At 48.4% G+C, this 24,029-nt stretch overlaps 1 protein-coding gene across 3 annotated transcripts in view; it reads right to left on the reverse strand.

The window, feature by feature from the left end:
* Window positions 1-3,354: 3,354 nt before the first annotated feature.
* The window catches only part of SLC8A3 (solute carrier family 8 member A3), a 136,776-nt gene continuing 116,101 nt past the window's right edge, over window positions 3,355-24,029 (reverse strand). The window contains exons 3-8 of one of the 3 annotated variants that reach the window (XM_045071045.1): window positions 19,407-19,510; window positions 14,581-14,598; window positions 10,479-10,603; window positions 9,836-9,935; window positions 7,878-8,150; window positions 3,355-5,515 (exon numbers count right to left, since the gene is read on the reverse strand). In XM_045071045.1, coding sequence (XP_044926980.1) covers window positions 5,139-5,515; window positions 7,878-8,150; window positions 9,836-9,935; window positions 10,479-10,603; window positions 14,581-14,598; window positions 19,407-19,510 — 997 coding nt within the window. In that variant the 3' untranslated portion in view covers window positions 3,355-5,138. Of the gene's footprint in view, window positions 5,516-7,877; window positions 8,154-9,835; window positions 9,936-10,478; window positions 10,604-14,580; window positions 14,599-19,406; window positions 19,511-24,029 lie in introns of all 3 variants that reach the window. The other 2 variants (XM_045071036.1, XM_045071052.1) reach the window with 2 other exon arrangements.

The following is a 24,029-nucleotide window of genomic DNA, read 5'->3' on the forward strand; positions in this document are numbered from 1 at the left end:
ATTAAAAAAAAAAAACCACTTCATTGATCAAACACATCAAGCTTCATGGCCTCCAGGTTTTAACTGCTGCCTTACAGTCATGGAAGGAGAAACTGATTGAACGAGGATCCAAGCCAGAGGTGTTGACCATAGCAGAAGAGTGAATGGTTACCAAGGCAGAAGCAACTCCATTCATGTAATCCACAGTTCTAATAAGGGGGATGGCGGAGAAGTGGAGTGACAACCTGCTATGCTGATGTGGTCAGAAGAACGTGAGACACAGCAAAAGGACTAAGACTAGACATCAGAGTTTAAGCACTTTGAAGCACCAGAAGAGTTTCCCTTGGGTGACCTCCTTTCCAGATATTTAAGAAAGAATGATGAATTCCTTTGAGTATGAGTAAAGGCTAGTCTCTTTTCTTATAGAGTTTGATCAGCTGTTCTCTTCTACACATGTCATAAATGTCACAGGATTCACCTACTAGGGCAGTTTTCCAGGGATCTTTTTCAGATACTCTTTCCCAAGATGGTATCTTTTGAATCACCTCTTTCCTGGGGCCAGATAATTCTCCATCATGAATGGTGGTTAAACACCTCAACCCAGCTCACTTGACCATTGTGTAATTTTCTACCATTTGGAAATTTCTACCAGTTTGGCTCTTACTGGAACATCAGTCCATTCAGCTGCCTCTAGAGGAAGCTCCTTGCTCAGCAAGGATGGAGTCAGAGGAGAAGGAAACTGAAGGAGAATGAGAGGGCCAGTTGCTGGCTGGTTTCTTCTGCCTTCCCTCCTGGCCCCTGTCTGCTTTTAAGGAGCTCCTTCACTGGCTAGACCTGCCTCCTGGGATCCTCAAACTCTGTTCTGGTGTTTGTCATCAGAGGTTGTAATATGCTGGTAAGAGCTTAGATTTGGAATTAGAAGACCTGTGTTTGTGTCCTGCCTCTAATAACTAGGTGCTCCCGGCAATCGTTTAGCCACTCAGGCCTTCAGTGATAAAGTGAGAATAATATCTATTTCTGTGGTTTTTATCCAACTCAAACACATGTATATAAAAGGCTTTTTATAACCTCTAAAACCTCACATAGATATAGGTCAGATGGCTCTTGCCATTGATATTAAAAATATCTATGTTTAAGCACAGAGGGGTTGTGGTGAAGGCACACGTTCATAAAGGTTCCTTTTTTTGTAAAATAGAGTGGACACTGGGAAGTGTCTGCCCAGCCAGGTCTGTATTTCTCAGTCTCCTTTGCCATGAGCGCCTCCTAAAAGAATACAAGCAAAAGTAACGCATGTCGTTTCAGAGCCAAGGGAGTCCGACGAGTGTGTGCCTTCTCGAATTTTCTACCTGCTACCTGGGCACATCCTCGTCGGATTATCGCAAGAGTGAGGAGCAAACTTTCACCCTGCTACGCCTCTGTGATCCTGGGGTTTACTTATTATAGCAGCGATATCAGCCTGGTAACAAATAAATCTGGGAGCGGGAACGTGTGGTTCCAGTAAAATGTGCTGAAAATGAACATGTGTGCAAAGGCTGGAAATGTCTTTTTTCACTCTAATACACAGACCACAGGGCCAGGGAATTCCAAAAGGACTTCTGCAACGCTCTGTCAGGTAAGTTGTTGTTATACATACACACACATGGACACGTGCAGGCCTATAAACACACAGGTGCACACATCACTTTTGTGTATGTTTTCCAGAAGACCAGAGTGAAAGGTAGAAGTAATAGCCTCTGAGGCCATTGAAGAGCTTATCTGTAGTTCAGGAAACTAGTCCAGAGCAGAGATGGAGCTGTGTAGGTTCACAGAACCAAGGAATGGCAGCCTCCAGGCCAGCACCTGGGGCTTCGGGTTCCCAGGCTCTTCTTCTCAACCCTCTTTCCCATTCCCTCTGGTTTATCCCAGCCTCTCCCTTGATAAAAGCCTGAAATCTAGATAACCCAGGAATGCCTCAAAAAGGGGGAATGGTAGGTGCAAATGGATCTCATGACTTAGCATCTACCATGTAATCAGCTAAAGGACATTTTTCATTTGCATCTTAGCGGCTGGCAAAGAACTGAATGAGCCTGTTAGCCAACCCTTCCTCCTTGCCTACTTCTCTGGGTTGTTTCGCGTCCCTTGAACCCTACAGCTTAGCCAAGCCTGCCAGCGTTATCCCTAGATGACACTATAACCTGTTTACCCCTCGTACCAAGCCCCCTCACCAAAAGATTCTTCCTTCAAGATCTACTTAAATGTTACGTGCTCTGTTTTGCCCGATGCTTCCAGGCTGAGTTAGTGTTGCTGGTGGTACCTATTATGGCATTCTTAGAGCACTCATGACAGAACTGGAATTTTTATTTGTACCTTGGTGGTTCATATGCTTCATAGGCCCCTTCCCAACACTTGGCTTTTTGGAAAGGGCAATAGTACCTGTGATGTCACCCCTCTCCTTTCCTGAGCTGTTTAGACTGGGAGTTCAGATCAAACTCCCAATCCACAGGCACCACACCCCCAGCCTCCACAGAGGGTTCTGCCTTTCAGGGATAGCCCTTTGGGGATAGGAGATTGGTCTCATTCTCTCCATTAAGAATTCATTCTCAAGAGAAAAGGGATGTCCCCGTCAATTGTGGGAATGGAGCTATACAGTTATGCCATAGTGTTGGTGGGGGGTGGCCACGCTCGGCCATGGCGAGCAGAGCACCTTGAGAGGGAGAGGAAGGGGCCAGATCTGAAGGGGAGACAGGAGCAAGGACTGGGGTGACGGGAAGAGCAGACTTGGTTCCCGAGGGCTTTCAGCCTCCTGTTGCCAGCTGTGCCTTCTGTCTTGGGTTCCATGAGAGCAGCCCCTTCACCAGGCCTTTGCAGCATTGGAAGAGGTTAATGGGTTTCTGTTTCTTGGAACCAAAAGAGCCCTGGTTAAGGGCACATTACCTGTGTCTCTGGACCGTGAGTTGCTTGAAGTCTTCCGTCTATCACCAGAATGTAGCTCAAGGCTGCAACGGTGTTCAAAATCCACTTGTTGCACAGATGATGAGTCAACGAATGAACGAATGTGCCTACTGATAATAAACACAGGGCCCCGTTTGCCTGGCTGAACTGCTGCCCCACAGTGCCCTTCGGATACAAAAGCCTCCTTCCCTTAATCACCACAGCTCTGCTGCTTCTGTCCCCCAGCATCCCATCGTCCAGCTTTTGACAGGTGGCATTTCCCTGACGTATTTTTTTGCTTTAAAAACACTGGTCTGGAACACTGGCCTCTGAGGGGACGCAGAGGCAGACAGGAGATACAAATAGGAGATGGCACTTTCACCTCAACCACATCTGCTCCAGAAGAAAAACCCCAGCTGGCCCCCTGGACCTCTTCCTGAAGAAACATGGAAGGAGCAAGCTGTATTTAGAGAGATATAAGTATAGCTTTTATTTTTTTTTTTTAAACCAACCCAACATTTCCACTGGCAACTGTCAACATAGCTTATGACATGAGCACTGTTTCTTTTTTAGTTATTTTTTTCTTAAAAAAATGTGTTTAAAATTAAACAGGTGTTTTTTTAATTTCTCTTTTTTTCCCTTAAAAAAATGTATTTATGTCAATGCAGAAAGCCTAAAGATCTGTGGGCAGTTTTGTGATGAGTTCCTATGTGTGTCCGTGTGTGTGTGTGTGTGTGTGTGTGTGTGCACGCGCGCGCACACACAAGCATATGGGTTTTAAAGCCAGGTCCTTTTCAAATTTGTTGGGAAAAGGTCTGTAGGCCATGGCAATCTCTTTTTCTATAAACCCAAGCTCCGTGGGATGATAGCAACTAAAGTTCCTCTTAGTGGGGCAAGAAATAGCCCACAGGCTGGAAAAAGAGCTTCGTGAGGTTTAAAAACAAGCAGGAATGTGGGAGTGATGAGAAATTGCAGTTCCTCTCTTGTGAAAATGCTTTCAAACGTGACCTGAGGGTCCAGGAGAGGTGGAAGGAGCCCCTGGTTTTCTTATCAACCTCTCAGTTAATTAAAAAAAAAAAAATCTCAAAAAGTACAGTCAGACCTCTCAGTGTGGCACATTAGAAAGTGAGGGGCTGGTGAGGCTGACATCTGTCTGACGCAATGACGCTTTAAAACACAATCTTTCCCCTTAAAGATCTCACGAGGTGGACAGCTCTTCTGCTCGGCCTCAGATCCGAAGCCAAAGATGACTCAAGAAGCCATCTATGCCTTTTGCCTCCCCAGCCGTCCTCTGTCATCGGATCCTGTTCCTATTCCTGTCCCCCATCTCGCAAGTGGTGGCTCTTCCCTCACAAGGATGAACACATAGACGCGGCCCCAGGGAGATGGGCAGAGTAAACTGGAAAGGGGAGGGAAGGAACCATGACTTTTTGCTTTAAACTGGATTTTGACAGAAGCACATAAAGGTCTTCCTGCCCCTGCCACAGCCCTGATTCTTCAGCCCGCCGCATGGGTGTGCAAACACGCTGCCACCCAAACGCCAGCCCTCTCCCACTGAGAAAGAAAGCAGATGTGGGGTCTAGGGCGGTGCAAAACGCCGCTGGAGCCAAAAGACGGCTGTTACCGGAGGAGAGGGGGAGAGGGTGCCACTGAACGTCCTGCCTCTGCCTGTCCCTCCCCGGGAGTTCCTCCACAGCACCGATGTTAACCAACTTCAGAAAGAAAAGACAAACGAGCAAACAATGAGCGACACCTGATGGCAAAGTGAGCACAGTAATGGCTACGATGAAGAGAGAACCGGAAAGTGGCCTGGGGTGGGGTGGGGGGGGGGGCTGGGCGCTAGGACTCCCTTCCACCCCCACCAGCTGGGGGACAGTGTGGGGATGCGACCAACAGGACAGAGTGGAAGCCCTGCCCCAGGGAAGGAGAAGCAGCAAAGGATGATGGGAGGGCGGTGGAAGCTTTGACCTCTGCTGTGGTCAGGACACGGGTGGGAAGATGGGGAGGAGGTGGATTTGTTGCTGTTGTTGGTTTGTATTGAATTAAATACTTTGTAAAGAGGGTGTTTCCTCCACTCGGTTTGACTGGTTAAGACTCTGCCCTTTCAGTCCCACTGCCGGGGGAGCCTAGGTCGGGTGAGGTTCCTGGGGCCTCTGTGGGCTGCTCCCCCCGGGCGAGGTCACGGTGGCCAAGTGCCCTTCTCTCAGGAGAAGTCCGAGGCGTGTGCAGCGGAGGCCCCGCACCCAGGCTCAGAAGCCCTTGATGTAGCAGTAGGCCTCCAGCGTGGCAAACAGTATGTACAGGAGCCACAGGCCCACGAAGAGCCACGTCGTGGCCAGCTTGCAGCCGCGTGGGCCCCCCAGCTCCCCGCCCAGGTGGGGCCGCCGGCGGTACAGGAGCACGCTGATGCACACGAACGCGAAGATGGTGAAGAGGGTGACCGAGAAGGCCAGCGTGCCGGCCGACACGTAGAACTCCTGTCCCTGCAGGGCCCAGTAGATGGCGGCCACGGACCAGGCCAGGCCGATGCCCAGGAAGACGTTGATGGCGTTGCTGCCCGTGACATTGCCGATGGAGGCGTCAGAGTACAGATCCTGGATGGCCGCGGCTTTGCTGGCAAACATGTCTGGAAGAGGGAGAAAGGACGGGAGCTGGAGGGAGCCTGAGACGCGGGGGGCCCCCCACTCCCACCCCGGCCCCACCGTATGTCCAGAAGGCAGCCGGGGCCCCAGACCAAGCTCAGGAAGGGGGAGGCAGGCTGTGTGGCCTTGGACATGAACAGGCTGTGTGGCCTTGGACAGGTCACCTCACTTCTCTGGGCTTCAGGTTCCTCATCCGCTGGGGTCTGAAAGATCCTTAAGGGCCTAGGTCCTGATATTTACTGAGTGGGTTTGCTGTTCCCTTTGGATTCCCCCCCCCATCCCACCCCCCACCCCCCAGTAAGGGGAGCTTGTTATTTCTCCATCTGCCCAGGGAACCTTGGCCGCCTGGGAAGCTGCTGAGGGTAGATGCTGATTGTAACCATCGTGCACAATATCAGCTCACATAACCGAGTCATGGCCCCTGGCCCTGGCATTGCGTTAGGGGCTTTATTTATGCAGACAGAGACATGCCAGGGAACCATGAGGTACGGGCTCAAGGAAGACAGGACTCTGTCTCTGTAGTTAGTATATGGGGCACGGGGCCCTGCGAGCTGCTTGACTTCAGATGTTGGCCCGGACTGTAGGCGTTGGGAGGGCTGTCAGGGACCTCTAGCCACCCTTTGATTTCACAGGTAAGGATAATAAGGATCAAGCAATCTACCAAGGTTACATGGGCAGTTAACAAGACATTTGGTCCTAAAACTCTCATGGGTGGGCCCTTTGCATATGATCATCCCAAAGGATTTCGTGCAAAGCCATGAAATCAGCTGAGTACACCACTGTGTAACCTTTCTCAAGCCCCTGATGCTGCCAGCTACTCCCTGACCAAGTGCAAGGACTTGGAAGTGTCCCAAGCCTGTCCTGGCTTGCCTCCTTCTTGTCAATTTTCTCGGCTCTCCAAGAGAAAATCTCTTGCCTTTTCTTACCTATGACCTTGCTTCCCCCCCTCTGATCTGCAATTTCTTTCCACGTGTGTCCCTTTTCCCACTGTGATAGTTCTGCTCCTTTCCCTCTGCTACTTCCATCCCTTGAGGCCTGGAGAACAGAGATCACAGGGCATCTCCTCCAAAAAGCCTTCCATGCACCATCCGTCTAATTTCCTACCACCTGACGCATTTCCAGGAGAGCCAAGGCTCTTGCATCACTAATGTGCAAATCATCCCATTGCTCTGTGCTGGGGTTTGGGGACGAGGTTTCCCTGGAGTGTCATGTTAATTCAGTTACCCTCCAGGGGGATTTATTCTCTTAGTCTAGGAAGGGTTTCCCTGGGTCCAGCCAGCAGAGTCCCGTCTGATGGGATTCTACATAACCCTCTTGGCACTTGACACTGTCTCTTCCTTGCTGTGGCAGCAGGGAGGCTCCCGGCAGGAGGTCAGGTTCAGACGTCCTGGACGCCCAGCTGAACGAAGTCAGGAGCCTGAGCTCCGTCTCGGTCCAGCCCAGCTTATATAAGCCTCTCTTGGAAGCTGTCCACGAACCAGCCCAGCCCCGTCCCTCCGTCTATGCTGACACAGCACCTCTACTCTCTTGTCATCTAACTTAAACAAAGATGATTTCAATAATGGGAGTTGAGTCGTTTCTGCCGCTCGCTGCTGAACTCCATGCAGAGCGGGGAGCGCGCCTGCCTACCTTCCACGACAGCCTAGCACGAGACTGCATCGGGCTCCATGAATATTTGCCTAATGAATGAATAAATTCAGGCTCACTCTTGTTCATCTCTGGGTGTTTATGCGAAAAGAAAAGAGTATGTAATTCATCATATGAAAGGACATGAGCTCACTAAGCTTCCTCTCCTGTCCCGTTAGGGGACGATTTGTACTCCCAGGTGTCCTTCTAAGTGAGGGAGCCAAGAATTCTCGTGAAGGTTTCCAGGGTGACACCTTCCAGTGGGCTAATCTGTGGTCTCAGCAGCTGCCAGAGACACGTGGGAGGAAAACTGTATCTATAGTCTTTGAGTTGTGCTGTTTGTGGCCTTCATATCACGTGGAGGTTGAGAAAGTGGGCTGCTCACACGGGCAGCCGATTTAGCTCCGTGGGCCTCAGTTTCCTCATTTGTCACGTGGGGATAATAATGATCCCAATTATGTAGGGATCTGTTAAGCATTACAGAGAGAAACCGTGTCAACTGGGTGGCATACCCAGAGCCCGACACATCAAAAGGGTCCAAGGAGTATCTGCTCTCACTAGCACTGTTGTCAGGAATCCCTTTGACTTCTGCACACTGTCGGGGCAGAGGCTCTGTTAGCTCAGATCGGTGGTAGCAAGAAGGTCTTGAGGCAAAGTGGAGGGGGTCACTTGGACCCAGGAGTAACCTCTCTGCAAACCCAGGCCCCCCCTCACCCTTACCTGGCACAGACGTGCCAAATGCCACAAAGACAACAGCTGTGACTGAGTCCTTGAGGCCGATGGTGCAGCCGAAGTGGGAGGCAAGGTCCCCGATGACGGCCGTGAGCATGCCGATGATGAGAATGGACACGACGAAGCAGGCCCAGCCGTGACAGTACTCCGTGGGGGGCACGCAGGCAAACAGCACCTTCCAGAAGACGGTCAGAAAGTGCATGACGTAGTCAAAGCAGGACGGCAGCCTCTCCTCGCCTGACTCATCCTCATCCTCGTCCCCTGCTGCAGACAAGATAAAACAGGCCCCCAGGAAGGGCAGCGAGGTCAGGTCCCCGTTTAGGAAAACTCAGGTCAACCCAACATGGCAAGCATTATTAGCGGGCAAGACACTCCCGCTCTCCCCTGAGCCGCCGAAGGCGGGGGTGGGGGGTGGGGGGGCAGGTTGCAGATGCCTGAAAACGCTGGAGAAAGGGGAGCCACGTGGGGGTGGCCCACTGGTCGAGGTGAGTGCAGGGCAGCAGGGAGGGTGGGAGGGAGAGGACAGGGGAATAGGGAGAGAAGGGAGGAGAGAGGCCAAAGGGTCGGCGTGGGGGGAGATCACAGGAGGGACACGGTGATGAGGCAGAGAGGAGAGTGGAGGAGGCTTCCTCGGTAGCCTGGGCCAGGAAAGCAAAATCAGCTGTGTGTCCGAGCGCCTCCCTAACTTTCCTGACCCGCCTGCTGCAGTAACCTCGTGGTTCCAGTTGCCATCCGTCCCCTGAGGCGCGGCTGTCATTCCAGATCAGGTGGGCATACCAGCGAACCAGCGCCATCCTCCTGATATCCCGTGGGACAGAGCAGGGCTGGGCCCCATTGTCCTCACCAGGAAACAGGGTCCACGTGGCCCGTTCAGCAGTCTGGGAGGAGAGGATGTGCTGAGGCCCGCTGGCCCCAGGTCCGGGGCAGCCTCGGTTAGGTTTAACACGATCGGAGGAAGCGAGGGTTTTAATAAGCAGGAGTTAGGACACGTGAGTTCCGGTTGCAGCTTTGCCAGGAAGAGGATCTGTAAGCTGGGAAAAATCACCTCTTATTTCTAACCCTCAGTTCCCCTGTTTGAGAAAGGAGGGGGTTCGATGATGTGGCCTATATTCTGTTTATTGTCCCCTTAGGGGCAAAGTAAGGTCATCAGAGGGTGTTCTGGGGAGATCTGAGGAGGGCCACGTGAGATGTGGGGGAGCAGCAGCTGAAGACACCCTCTCTTCCTGGCGGTCCTTCTGCTCTGGCTCCTGGGCCTCAGGGATGTGACCCTGTGGGTTGCTATGACAACGAAGCCTCATGAAAGCAGACAAGGCCGGTGCAGCTGGGCAGAACAAGGAGGCTGCCGTGGTGCCAAGAGGCACTGTGGGTGGTGATGGAGACACCTTGTCGGGGGCCCTGGCTGTGCTCTGGGCCACCACTGAGGGAACCTGCCAGTGAATGGCCAAGGAGAGGTCTGGAATCATCCAGGGTGGAGGTTTGCCAGTGTCAATGCGGGGAATTTACAAACTCTGGACCACCCCACATCTCTAATCAGAGTAGTCCTCCAGTTAACAGAAAAGGAGGACCAAAATAATGAGAGGAAGGAATGACGGAAACCAGAATTTAATGAGTTCTGTTTGGCACCGGACTCTCTCATTCAGCTTTGCTGAGAAAGGTTGAAATGATTCCCTTTTTGAATGAGGAAATTGAGGTGGAGGGAAGGTAACTTGTCCCAGGTCACACAGCAGAGCCAGGATTTGAAACCAGCAGGTAGCCAGGCGCTCCAGCTACCCCATGATTCTTCTCCGAAGTGACCTGGTAAAACAGGCCAATAGCAAGGACTAGATCTGGGATGCAGAGGCCTTCCCAGAAATGGGTAGCTGTGGATGGGGCTGTGTTCGTTCGCCCACCTCTGGCGTGGCCTGCTTCTCTCAGCAAGGCCGGTGCCCATCTTGAGACCCTCTTACCTGCACTGACAGTGATGGCTTCCATGAACTGGTCCCTCCAGGAATGGGTCCCCACAACCATGGCCAGATTTGTCTTCTTGATCAGTTTGTCCACTGTATTCTGTCAGGGAGATAAAAACTCGGAATCATGAAGTTAGAACGCTCAGACCTGTGGAAGAGTCTGATGCTTCAAGGGGATGAAAGATGTCTTGCATTCTGGGCATATCCACATGGGTTCTGGGAGTAATGGCCTTGCATGATATCTTCTGGGTCAGTCTTTCTATTTCTCTTTTCTTTGGTTGTGATGGCAGATATTGGATACTTAGAACTATACAATAAATCATAATGGTATTGAAGCCAATAAATGTTGCCCCAAAATAGAAAGTTTTAGAATTTTTGCTTTTAAAATTCAGTTGAACAATAGAAATAATACATACAGGGGCTTTATAGCCCTTTTATTCCATTTGTTATGTTTCCTCCCAATATTCCTAGGATCCAAATGGCCAGGGCTACTCGTTCCAGGTTACACATGGGGACATTGACACTGGGCAAGTAAGTGATTTGTTCAGTTTCAACGTCATTATTGAGTGGTGAAATCGGAACAAAACTTCTACCTCCCACCACATTACTCTATTATTCAATTAGATCTCACTTATGGCCTGACCTTGAACTCAAAGGATTCTTCAATGATGACCTCTAGTTTGGGGTGTTCGCCCAGTACTGGTTTTCCCATTTCTGCTATCCTCTTGGCCTCCTCCTCCTCCACAGTCAGCTTTCTGTCTGTCACCTCTGCAACAAAACAAAATCGGACTAGCTTTAGCACATTCTCTACTCCCTAGGGATCTATAGCTCAGAGCATCAGGCATGGGCAGTGGGCACAAAGCAAACTCTTCTCAAGAGTAGGGACTTCGGGTACTTTTTAGTGTCTCTTTCTATAACATGTTGAACATATTATGACCATCAGACCATGAGAGGGTCCCCTGCAGGCCTGGGATAAGTATTCCTATTTCCATTTTATAACTGACTGTACAACCTGACCCAAAGACCTTCCACGAAATAGCACCTAGTGAAGTTCCCAAGTCATCTGGTGAGATATTGGAGAGTTGGGAACAAAAGCATTTACCAATTTTGAATTGTTGGGCCTGACTGTTCAACTACTTGATATAAAAGTTCTTGGAGGCCAGAACCACATGTCCACAAGGGTACCACATAATCCAAAGGGTATGTCTACTGGTTCCCATTAACATCTGTTTCCAACGACGTTGGGACTGTGCCCTCTGTAGAGGAGAAAGCAGGAATATCTATATTCCATACAAGTGAATGTTGTCCTCACAGTGAGAAACTTGGAAGAGTTCCTGAAAGATTTCCTGATTATCCAATGGAAGGTCCCCAGGATTTCTGTAGGAATCAGATGTATTTCTTCTGGAACAGAAATACTCGTTCAACCAAAACTGAAAGGAAGCTCTTCCTTTGCTATTTTTTGAGGCATTCCCTGTGTCCCCCAGCATCTTGACTCATTTACCAGAGGCCCCTTCTCATGTTGAATGGTGCGAAAAATGTTCCACTTCAGCTGGTGAGTCCATTTTAAGACCACTTCACCATGAAGACATGTTTTCTGGATTAGAGTGAAATAGAGATTGAATCTTTTTATTCCCCTTTGATTAGAAAATTGCTCTTGGCAGCCTGTTTCTTTCAGAGATCATTTAAACATCTTTCCTTCCAAGCCCACATTTTTATATGCAATTAATTCTTTTATTGAGTTCCTTAATTGCTTTAATTCCACACAGTGAGTCTCCTATGGGAATCCTTTAGTCCTTAGATAATCTCAAGGACAAAGTGGGTCAGAGGCCAAGGAGGTCTTCTTTTCTCTCTCACCTGGGGATTGGTGAAGCGTAGGGATGGGTGAGGCTCGAGCCCTTGAAGTTGCAAGGAAAGGAATTCACTGGAAAGACGATAAGCCAAGAGTGTAAGTTACCAGAGAGGCTGCTTTATAGGAGAATTTTCTTAGTTGTCCTGAATGACGATGGGAAGACAGTATGCACTGGGTTCCTGAGCTGGCTGCTCCACTGAGTGGTTCTGGCCCCAAACACAGAAGGCAATCCCAAAATGTTTGGGAGCTGTCCGTGGTGCTGTCCTCCTGTAGCGTTGGTGACGACTTTCAGAAGGAATTACTTCTTAAGGATCAATGTCCTGTCTAAGTAAGCAGACACCCTCTAGCAGTCTAACTTTATTCAATCCATTGATTTGGAGTCTTTTATTAGTTAATTATGAAGGTAAATCTGGGTATACCTAGGGTTCTGGCTATGAAGTCAGTGATCCTAGAAGCCAGGTTGCATGCTACTGTGAGAAAAAGCCTTTAGAGACTTATAGATTCCTTAAAAGCAAGGGTACTTTTTCCCTCTACTTATAGGTTTTGGCACCATATCACAAAGGCTATCCTACCAGTGACAGTATTATTCTACTTCATTCTACTCCTCCCTCCCCGATGCCCCCATGTCATACTTTACATGTGCCTCAAGAACTCTATACCAATATAATGAGCTCTCCAGTGACATATAAATGTACCTGTCTAACCCCTTGTCTAGCTATCAATCTGGCACTATATCCATCTGGCAGGATATTGATCTACCTACTGACCTGTCCACCCCTGTGGTGACAATCAGTTTTTCCATCTAGCTTTTTGCAAAAATCTCTCTGACAAATACCAATCCTCTATCTTTGGATCTCGCACAGCCCCACAGAGGAACTCCATATATATCAGTTAAGTGATTGATTCACATGCCTTTAAATCAACTCTGATTTAGTGCATTGGTTTGATAGTAATTCTATTTCTGTAATGATCATTCCTTTACATTCAAACTACTTTCTTGAGAGAGTGACAAGTCTTCCATCTAAAAGACCATAATGACTGTGATAGCTTGTTTATATAACTCCTCAGAATCTCAAGTGAATATGGTTGGGTAGGATAGGTGATTTTGATATTTGGACTGACTGAATAAACTCTCAGATCGCAGGAAAGGGGGAGGGGAGGGAGAGAGAGAGAGAGAGAGAGAGAGAGAGAATATGAATAGGATGAAAGATTGAGCAAATATTGGAAGAACAAAGAGCTTGCCAGGCCAGACAAGAATAGATTGCTCTCAATGCTCTACAGGTATCCTCAGAAAGAAATGGGGCAATGCAGCCAGTGTGCTCATTCCGAGGTCCCTGAGCTTGGTGGTGTAGCTCAGAATGAATGTATTAACTCTGTCTTTCACCACCAGACATTGTTAATCATGTTTGCCTATCCACCCAGGAAAATTAAGACAAGAACCTGAGATTTCCAGTGAATTTTAAGTCTAACCATGGGCTCCTAGATTAAAAGTTTACAGACTGAAAGATCTAGAAAGTGATACCTGCTTTTCTTATTTTAGCTTCTATTGGTATTTTTGCAAATATGTTCAAAGAACAAGAAAGCCTAAATTAAATCACCAGTCTTTGTTGTGTGTCTATGTGTGTGGGAGGTGGTGGGGTTGGGTGGAAGCAAGAGTTGGAACAAAGAAGCCCAAATATCTTCTCAGGCAAGAAGGTTACTGGAGAAGGAACTCCCAATGCTATGGCATTAATTCCTTGAGGGAATAGTGGAATATATGGGGTCAGAGGTGGTTCTTACCCTGTTGGTATAAAGAGGAAGCAAATGGCCAAGGAAGCAGGAGTCCCCTTTTTTTTTTACAGAAAAAAAAAAAAGATTGCCTATGTTTATTGTTGTTATTGTTTAAAGCCTCCAAGGAGGTCAATGTTCTTTATATATTACCCTTCTCAATACCCGGTGAAGCCTATGCATAATTTTGAATACAAGTGAATTATGTAAGATGTTTTGCCTCTCAATTGCTCTTAGATTTTTTTTTATATCTTCAAAGAACTGATGAATTTAAGGTGTTATTTTAACTTATATTGAGACATCTTGCATAGCTCACTCTGCCTGCACTGAGAGTTACAGAATTGCAGATATGCTGGAAATGCTTTCCTATCTGCTCACGAAGTTGGATGTCATTTATGATTTCATTACACCAATGCAAGCATACTCTCAAAGAAGGTATTCATTCTACAACAGAACCTAGATTCTGCATGAGAATGTGTCCAAAATAAATTCCCCCAAATTTCTATTTCCAGCCAAATAATTGTCCCCACCACCTATAATATCCTAATTCTTCTTCATGTTCATGGCACACGTGACTTCAAGGGTCAATGACAAGTGAACCAAAGTTCTAGCAATTTAGGTCTCAGCTGTAATGAGATGGAAGATCTCCAGGATCAGTAAAATTCCAGATTCTTTAAAAATTGCTTTTTACCTTCTCACAGCAGCTCCTGATTATTTTCCCCTGGTTCCCTCAAGATCAAAGTATTTGTTTTCAAATCCCATCACGATCCCATTAGGAGCTTCAGCCCTGACTCTCACCCTCTCTTGCCCCACAACATAAGATGACAGATGAACTAAGACTCTGGAGAAGTCTATGACCCCACTGTCTGTAAGTTTCAACTCTCTTCCTGGTCCCAGAGAGGACCGGTTCTGCCTTTACCCACATCTGCTGACAGAAGTGATGCTCAAAGAATTGTCTACTTCCTCACAATTTACTTCAAGTGGGGAAATAAAGCTCTCAGTCCTTAGGAGAACTTGTCAGGTTACCTGGAGCACGCAGTTCCTATTAAATAAATCAAAGGACACGGGTCTTAAACTAAATAATGGAACTGGCGAGAAGCAAGAAAGAGGGGGGCAAGACACCTCTTACCTGGAGACAACAGGAGCGCTGTTCGCAAATGGATACCAGACAAGGGGAAGAAAGAAAAGGAAAGAGCATTAAGGTCCCATCTTCAAAGTATCCCCCGGCTTTGTGGTTGCAGCAGGGTAAGGAAGGCAGTGAGCTTAGTGGGTGAGAGCCTTGCAGCCACATGCAAAGGGCAGCATTTGGAGCATGTGCAGCCACAGCAGCAGCAAGAGGTGTAAGCCACTGGAGGGACTGCTGAGCGCCAGAGCCCTGCCTTTCCCCCACATATTTCCTACAGCTCTGGGCACAAGGGAAAAAGGAATGAGGATGGGGAATCCAGGTGAGTGGAGCAGAGACAGAGTTGGTCATTCGTGATGTTCTAAGAAATCAGGTTATCATATCCATACTGTAAAAAAAAAAAAAATGAGGATCTAATTACCATGAAAAGTGTATAGTGTAGCTGGCTTATCAGTGGGGCATATGGCCCTAGGGTTGCAGGGTCCTGAACAGTGGCCTACAAGAGTGGAACAGTGCTCAGTCCTGTGTCTTCTAGTTCTAACTTTATAACCAGGTCGAACTTAGCTTCGCAGTGCCCATACCACTCCCATGGCCAGAAATAGCTTCCTAGCTACCACACTTAGAGTTAGAACTTAGAGAACTTAGAGTTCCCCTCCTTTGAGGGGTAATTTCTGCAAAATGTCTTCTTTGAATGGTTTATCTTTTTAGAGATACAGCCTGGAGATTAGGGTAATACCATTTGATATTACCTGTGCCAGGCAAAGTCACGGCAACTAGTAGGTGTTTGGTAGAGATATCTTTTCTTACCACCTAGTTTGGCAATTGTATTTTCTATAGATTCTGTGGTGCTGCATCTGGCAGGGTGGTGTCTTTATTCCAGAAAGGACAGGCTAAATAGGGCCCAGGTATCCTGGACGAGAGAAACTGTTATACAGAAAGCTGTTTATAGATGGGACTGGAAAGCTGAGTTAGATGTACCTAACACAGGGCATCCCTAGCTCCAAAATTTGTACTTATGCTAAAAAATTCTTGTGACATACCACATTCCCCTCTCAATGGTGTCTCAGTACAGCCCCACACTCCCTGGCTCTTGTCATATAGGAGTCTGGGAACATCCCACTACATACTCGTGGTATGGCTGGTGACTGATGGTGCTGGGGAAGGAGCGGGGGTGGTGTCTGTGAATTGTTTCTTCTAAAAATCTCTAGGAATGCAGCTCGGGCCAACGATCCATCATTTCAGTCACAACCACTGAAGACACTTGTGGATTGAGAATTTTTATGTATATGAGCAGAGCAAACAGCAGTTGACTTTTTCTGGTTCCTCCCATATGGAATTCCAAGGGGGTAATTGAGTGACTCTCTTTGCTACACTGAAATGGATAGATAGACAGATAGCAAGAGAGCTTGTTCATTCTGCCCCTTTTATGGAGCTGCATGGAAGCAGAGCCCTTCCTAGCCCCCAGGCTCCAGGGAAAACCAGAAACCCAAATACATCAGTGAACCCAGGTAGGCCAGACAAAAGGAAGCTCTTCCAGAAAGGTCCCTCCTGGCCTGGTTTTCACTCAGAAGTCCCTCTAGAGATGATCTCTATCATCTCTATCACAAGCAGAGGGCTTGCAGTCAGCCGGAATGGTACTATTCTCTGGTTATTGTCTACATGAATTTGAGACTTTCCACTTAGCGGTTACAGAGGGGTCAGCGAGACCCAGAAAGGCCAATTCTGAGTGACATAACACCTCCAGGGTGTTTTTCCTGCTGCTGTTGATGAGAGAATCTGCAGCTGAACTTTCCCCTGTATTGATCCCCAGGGTCAGGTGAGCATCATTTATCCCTGCTCAGACACCCCAGGGACATACAGGAAATAGCATAGCTCTGTGAGTAATTGGAAGCATCTGGGCAGCTTGTGAGGGGGAGCCCACTGATGTGGTAAGAGGGGGCACAGACAGGCCCCATGACTAGGGGAGAATGATTTCCTTTCCACATGAGGCTCCCAGCGTCCAGGCCCAACAGCCTTGACCATGCTGCTTCACGTTGCCCTCCGATGTCTACTTCTAGATTCCGGCACTTACTCTAAGCCACGGCAACCATGTTTCCTATTCATCCTCCCTTTTCCCTCCTCTAGCTTATCCGGAGCATTTAATCTCACCTCTAAAGTCTGTTTTGTCTGCCAAGAATAGAATCTGCTATTTCAAATGTAGTGCCTTTTTTTTATTCCTTTGGTAACGCAATTGTCATTTTGACCATGCAAAGTCTATGCTGTTCTGAATGCCTAAGACTCCCCCATGCAGCAGTGGTCATGAAAAGCTTTCTACAGTACAGTTTCTCACTCTGAGAACAGTGGGGAATTCTGAAAATCAGGATGGGTTTTCATGTGATTCCAAGTCTAGACAATCCAGTTGTATGACCTTTCACCTAACGGTCTAATGCCAAAATATGGGAAGATGTGAAGACACTGAAAATAGACAATAGACCAGGAGGTCGGGAAATGCACATATTTCCTATTGGCACCTCCGATCTTGGCATCTTGGTCACTGGGAAGACCTGGAGGGTCCTTGCCTTCTCACCTACTCACTCCCTGGGACTAGGCTCCACTAGGACTCTGCTGACATCTCCTTGGGCAAAGAGTACAGGGCAAAAAAAGAGGGGTGTCCTCAAATGGGGAGTAGCCAAAGGCATTTGCATTTGGCCAAGTCTCTTGAAGAGTGCAAGGTGTATCTTAGGTCCCTCCCTGTCCTGCTGTTGATCAGGGTTTATTGGGGAGGCAGAAAAGAAGAGGGAGGTCTCTTTACTGGTGGAATAAAATCATGGATAGACTTTCAACCCATTCGTTGTGTCTGGAGCCACTGCCTGCTTTCCAGATACCCTGAATGATCTCTTGTGCTGCTTTCATTTGCACCTACGTAACAGACTATGGAAATTGATGTCTGCTGCATCCAACCAATCATGAGGCGGTGGAGTAGATGCACAGGGGAAGTCGGAATGAGATAGGGCAGGTGTTGAGACAACTTCTGAGAATGTTCTCAGTGGTAGCAACTGGCGGACTGGCAATCTAAACAACGGAACTAGAGATTTTCTCCCCTCGCTCGCACTCTGGCAGTCAGAATTATGGCGACATCCTATCAGGTGGCAAGGAGAGGATGAGTAATGGAAGATGGAGAGGGCTTTTTCCCCTAGGACACTAGGCATGCCCAAACCTAGGTAGACACAGAACTGGTCAGATCTGCAGAAGAGTCCCCAGAAGACAGTGAGAACTGATCAATCCTGTCGATAAGGCTTTAGGAGTATAGTTGCTGAATCCCTTAGATCTGTCCTTTAAGGAAAGGCTTTATGCTGCTCTTTGTCATTTGAATATGGAGTTGCTGCAGAATAATCTCCCTTTTTTGACAAACAAGTGGGTCTCACTGTTCCATCCTCCATGAGGCTCCCAGAAGCATCTCTTTCCTGAAAGGGAGTGTGAATGTCCTTCTCTTGGTACCTCCCAAGAGCACCCTTCTCCAATCCCACATATGCTCCTCCAGCACTTTCGAAGTAGTGGTTTCCAATCATTTTTCTTCAAGGGAAGAAATCTTTCCTTATATCTTCCTTGGCTGCAACATAATCAGTCCCTTAGGAATGGAACCCTAGCAGGTATTCCAAGATGCATGTCTTGAGGAAGGGAGGAGATGAGGCCATTCCTCTGGTGGGAGATGAGGGTTATCTTGGGATCTGGGTGATAAGCCTATTTGCAGATGCCAAGCCAAGGAAGGCTTCAGTGAACTGTGTTATTTCTCAGGGATCAAAACCCACTACACCATTTAGAGGCCCTTCTCCTATTGGAAAACCTGTAAGTCAATACTCTGGGCCCACCCAGTGTTAGTCCTTTTCCAGGGCCCTCTGGCTGGGGAGATTCCCATACCTGGAGTTATTGCCCTCTTTTTGCAGACTCCCAATTTTCTGCTTTAGGGATTGCATGGTCTTAAAGCAGCCTGAATAAAGGTAGAATGAGATGGGCTGGATGTCAAGGGGGAGGGAGAATAGTTCAGGACTCCAGATCATCTGACTACTTCCGAAGCCAGCTCTGTCTCAGAGAGGTCTCAGGAGCTATGGCCTCTGACACCTGGCACACCTCTTCATACCATGGTCTCCCCAGCTGTGAAATAGTCAGATAAGACACTTACCTCCATGAAGGGCAGAGGGGCCTATGAACCACTCTGCGAGGGAATAACCACGCACTCAAGGAAGGTTGGGGAATGCAGCAGGAAACTGTCAAAGCATCGTTGCAACACGGGCCCCAGCCCCCCTCCCAGACTCTTCCCCCATTCAGTCCAGGCTCAAGGGTGAAGGGTAGGAGGACAGGAAGGCAGGAAAGGGCACAGACATGCATGGCAGCACATTCCTTTCTTTTTCTTCTCCTCCCCGCCCACCAAGGAGTTTCCACAGTTTCAGTTTCCATGGGTGTGTGGGGGCTGTGGGGGAGAGTGCCGGGGACAGTGGTGATCAGATCACTGGAGCACGGGGCGGGAGGAGGTAACTCGGAAGGGTAATGAGAAGTTGAGGCTGCAGCGCTGTCCAGAAGGTGGGAAAGGAGGACTGGGGAATCAGCTAAGGCTAAGAAGGCAGAGATGACACCGAAACAGGGTGAGAGCGAGAATACAGGAGGGAAAAGAATAAAAAAGTCCGTTGGTCAAAAAGAGGAAAAAGGAAAAGGGAAGAAAATGGTGAGGGGTGGGGGCAGGGAGGAAAAAAACAGAGTTGCTTTTTGTGGCTGTTGCTTTTCAGTTTCATTTTTTTTCCTTTCTTTTTGTTTTTTTGTTTTGTTTTGTTTTGTTTTGTTTTGAAAGAATCTCACACCTGATATTCCACGTTCCATCCATTTCGGTTCACCAAGGACAATGAAGAAATTCTCTTGCCTTTCGTATTCCTCCTCATCTACTATTTTAACCCTTATGGTTTTCCTGTAGGGACAACAAGAGAGAGAGGGTGTCGACTGGGTCGGTAGATTGGTTGGTCATTTGGAGCACAGCCTTTAAAATCATTCCCCATCACTCCTGGCACATGCAGCCCAGTCCCGCCGTGGCGGCATCCGGTAGGACTATGGTGGATTGTATTTTTCTCATATAAAAAAACAGTCTCAGCTTTTCTTGTCTCCTTGGTCGTAGTTTGCTTATGGGTGTGAAGGAAAGGGAGCCGGGAGGCAAGGAAAAGTGGGCAAAGGAAGGGTTCCAGGAGGACAGGAGGGAAAGGGGAAGGGCAAGGGGGGTGCTGGTGGGGGGGGGAGTCAGTTTAGATCCTGCTGATGGTTAGTAAGAAGTCAGCGGGGCAGCACATTCCACGGGGTGTCACATGGTAACTGGCATTTCCTCGGGAAGCAGGTAGACTACTGACCCATTGGGAACAATCCAGGGCCCTTCACCAACAGGAAATATACCAATAGTACCAAGCCAGGGGCTTGTTTTCCCTCCCTGTGTCTATACTCACTTCTTATGTGAGCCTCTTAAAGAAAACTTCAAAAGTATTTATGAGGGAGAGAAACAAAAGAGAGAGAGAGAGGAGAGAAAGAAGGCAGAATTCTAATATCTTTGTCATTCTTGATCTTAGGGCTCCAGTAGTGGGAACGAAAATGAGTATGTATTAACCATCATGTGATACAGGACTCCTTTAATATTTACCGCTGAAGCACTCCTAGGAAAATGTAAAGAAAATGATATGTCATCAAATTCTAAATCACCTCTGTACTTCTATCGCCAAGGCTGGTTTCCTTAAATGCTGATTATCTGAGGCCTGGGGAAAGTGGTGAAGGAGCTTTCCCCAGGCTCCAGATAATCATTTCTCGACATCTCAACAGAGCCTAGTGTCGTTTAGAAACAAATCACCGAGCGAAGCCAAGTTTCTTTGAAAATCGCTCCCCTCTGGAGACTCGCATGAGGCTGGCTCAGGCCAGCTGTCCTTGGAGAAGTTGCGCTCCCCATCTTGGTCCTTCCTGGAACCACAGTGGGGTTCGCACGTCCCAGTAGCGAGCCATGATTGTTATTTTCTGCTTGCTTTGTCTTTGGTCTGGGTCCCAAATGCTCTCTAAAGGGCAAAGAGGTACTAACAAACTAACCTAAAATGTCTCGTCAGAGCCTCTGATGTTCCTCTTTCCTTCTGAAGACACGCTCCGCTTTGCTGTCTGTAAAATGGTAGACTGATCTGAGGGGGTTTGCTGGCCATAAGGTTTGCTGTGCACTTGGATTTTGTGTGTGTGTTTCACAAGTACATTCTAGGTCACCCTTTTCGGTGCTATTTTTGGACACCTTTACATACCTTGCTCAGTAGACAAAAGACAAAGCTAAATGACTGATAAGAAGATTTTCTAGAAACTTCTCTCTAAGCCCTAGATATGGGAACCTGGGGCTACCTAGGATTTGTGAGCCTGGCAGCTTTTCCCTTGCAGGGACTCTGCTGTGAGTTAGGAGTGGGTGCTCTGGGACCAAGGGCCTTGCTGGAGGAATATGAACTGGAGGGAAGGAAAGTTGTCCCCAGATACTGGTGGCTCCCCTTGACCCAGATGGTCTGTCCAGAAGAGGATGTTCTGACTTGCCTGTGGGAAGTCTGGGGTGTGTGCGGTCATTTAAGTTGAAGGCAAAGGCTTCATCTACTCTGAGAAATACTGTGATCTTGTGGGAAAGCTTCCACTCAAGCCATAATCCCCAGCCCACCATTCTAAGTCTCTGCCACCACACCTAGATGTTCTCTGCAGCAAAAACAAGAGGCCAGCAGATAGGTCTGCAACCTTGACCTGAAACTAAAACCTGTACTTTCAGCTCAATCAAGGTCAGGAGGGAAACACACCTTGATAGCAGGAATATTCAGAAAAAATGGCTCCTAAGGCCTGCTTTGAGGAATGGGATGAACCATAAATAGAACCCAAATCCAAATACACTGATTGCCAATGTCTGCAGACTCTAAGCTTAGCCCTGAGAATAGCGGCCCATGGGAATCTGTGCTGAGCGCGGAGGCCAGTTTCCCAGCACTGCCCTCCCACCTGGCGCCAGGTTGTGTGGTCTTTCTCTTTCCCATATAGAAAGACATCCAGGAGAAGCAGAGAGCCCCGTATATGATACTCCGGGCTCTGGCTCTCTCTCTCTCTCTTTCCCCCACACTGTGTTTTTCCCATACCCATTTCTCCATCTCACAAAAATTACCGTTGACTCCTGAACATCCCTCTTACGGATCCCATGTGACAGGCTGACAGGTGTTAGGGCAGTGCTGGGATCAGAGAGAGGGAGAGGGGCAAAGAGAGGAAATGAGAGAACAAGAAAGAAAACAAGGGGACGTGGATTGAGAGGGGCAGAAGAAAGGGAGAACGGAAGACAGACAGCCTGGGGAAAGAAAGAACCAGAAGAGGAGAGGAGAGGAGAGAACGTTAATGTTAGTGTGGAGGACAGGGTACTACACCTTTCTGAAAACTCATATCCACCATGCGGGGGCCCATCATCTCAATGAAGTAATTCTTGTTTTTCTCATACGCCTCATCATCAATTACCTTGATGTGAATTGTTTTGCTGTGGATGGAAAAATAAGTATCATAAGCAGGGAGCAGATTGGGGTGGCAGCAAGCCAGCTGGGAGAAGGAACAGGAAGAGAAAGAAACAGTAAAAAGATCCAGAAAGGTCAAAGTTTGTCCCCACGGGGGCACCGAGGGGAGGGGCTGCCCCAGGCCTCCTTCCAGGCTCCCTGGGCTCCTCTTAGGCTTCGTGGGGCTTCGTGGCATGGTCAGACTCAAAGGCTGGAAAGTCAAAGGTTCTGGGTTCTAATCTTGGATACGCCACGTGACCTTGGACAAATAATGTAACTCATACAGAAACAGGTTAAATAATGCTTACACCGTCCCAGGGCAGTTGTGAGAGCAAGGAAATAATATAAGCATAATGGTCCCGTCATTTAGGTCCTCCGTGATGTTCGCTTCCTTATCTTTCTCGCTCTGGGGACAGGGAGAACTTTTTGACTTTTGAAATCAGCTGGTATTGGTCTGAAAGGCATATGTCATAGAAAGGACGCAGATGGGGGGCCTGTTGGCCTGTGGGAGTCTTGCCTGGACACAGAAGGACTTTTTCTTCCCTTTCTCTGTGGCAGGGACTACCATGGGGAAGCCAGGAGGGCCAGGCGGCTCAAGTCACACATTCTGGAACTCACAGAGGGCTTCAAAAGCTTGTAAGCTACCTCCGAATGAGGCCTGCAGCCTCAGTGGGGGCAAGAACTGGATTACATGAACTCTAGGGCGCTCTGAGCCCCAGTTACCTTACAAATCCTATAGTGACCTTGCGATTAGCACAATTATACTATTTTTACGTTAAAAGGTTCTAAACAGGGGCACCTGGGTGGCTCAGTGGGTTAAAGCCTCTGCCTTTAGCTCAGGTCATGATCCCAGGGTCCTGGGAGGAGCCCCACATCGGGCTCTCTGCTCTGCGGGGAGCCTGCTTCCCCCTCTCTCTCTGCCGCCTCTCTGCCTGCTTGTGATCTCTGTCTGTCAAATAAATTTAAAAAAAAAATCTTTAAAAGGTGCTAAACAATGAAAAACATAAACCAATTTTTGTAGTCCTGATTTCCATTTTCCTTCCTTCCTTCCTTCCTTCCTTCCTTCCTATTACTAGGAGCTTTAAAAACAAGGATGGACCTGGGCGTCCCCCAACCTTTGCTTAATAATGGGGACATTCCAGCACCAGACTCCAGTTGAGGCCGGTCACAGAGGGTGTGGGACACTGCTGGAGGGGTGTGCCCAGAGCTGAGTCTCCCCTCAGCAGTGGGACGAAGGGACACATGCAGGAGCCCTGTCCAGCTGCCCATGGGGCGTGCACCCTTGCAGACTTGAGGGGGCCACAGGCCTACCCTTTGTGGACCCTTTGTTGAGGAGGCTGAGGTCTTCTGCACCTCCCTTAAAAAAATATATATATATATATATATATACACACACACACACATATACACACATACACACACACGTATATATGTTGTATATATATACACACACACACATACATCAAGTAGGACTATCTTTACATTCTGACTTGGAACAACCTCTCTGCTCGCCCAAGTTTTCCCACGTCCCCGTCGAGCGTGTTGGATGGTTACAGAGCTTCCCTTGTCCACGCTGCTGACCCTAGAGAACCAATGTGGGCCTGTGGCTCCCGAGGTGAATGAAGAGTGGTTACTAACACACCCTAGCACCTGCCAGTCCGCGGCTTCAAAATCAGAGACGCCAAACTGTCCTCACTTGCCGCAGCCACGCTGTCGCAGCGAAAGCTGGCTCGCCAACACGGAAAGCATGAGCGTTCAGCCTCTGACTTTCCTCCTTGAGCGCAGCGGCCCTGGTACTAGACACTGAGGACCTGGGGTCAGATCGGGCCTCCACTTCTCACTAGCTGGGTGACCCCGGGGCAACCAGCTAAAGCTCTTCAAATCTCATTTGTTATCTGAACACCTACTTCAGTGAGT

Source organism: Mustela putorius, unplaced genomic scaffold, assembly GCF_011764305.1.
Source record: "Mustela putorius furo isolate JIRA1106 unplaced genomic scaffold, ASM1176430v1.1 tig00000129_pilon_pilon_pilon, whole genome shotgun sequence".
NCBI classification, from domain to species: domain Eukaryota; kingdom Metazoa; phylum Chordata; class Mammalia; order Carnivora; family Mustelidae; genus Mustela; species Mustela putorius.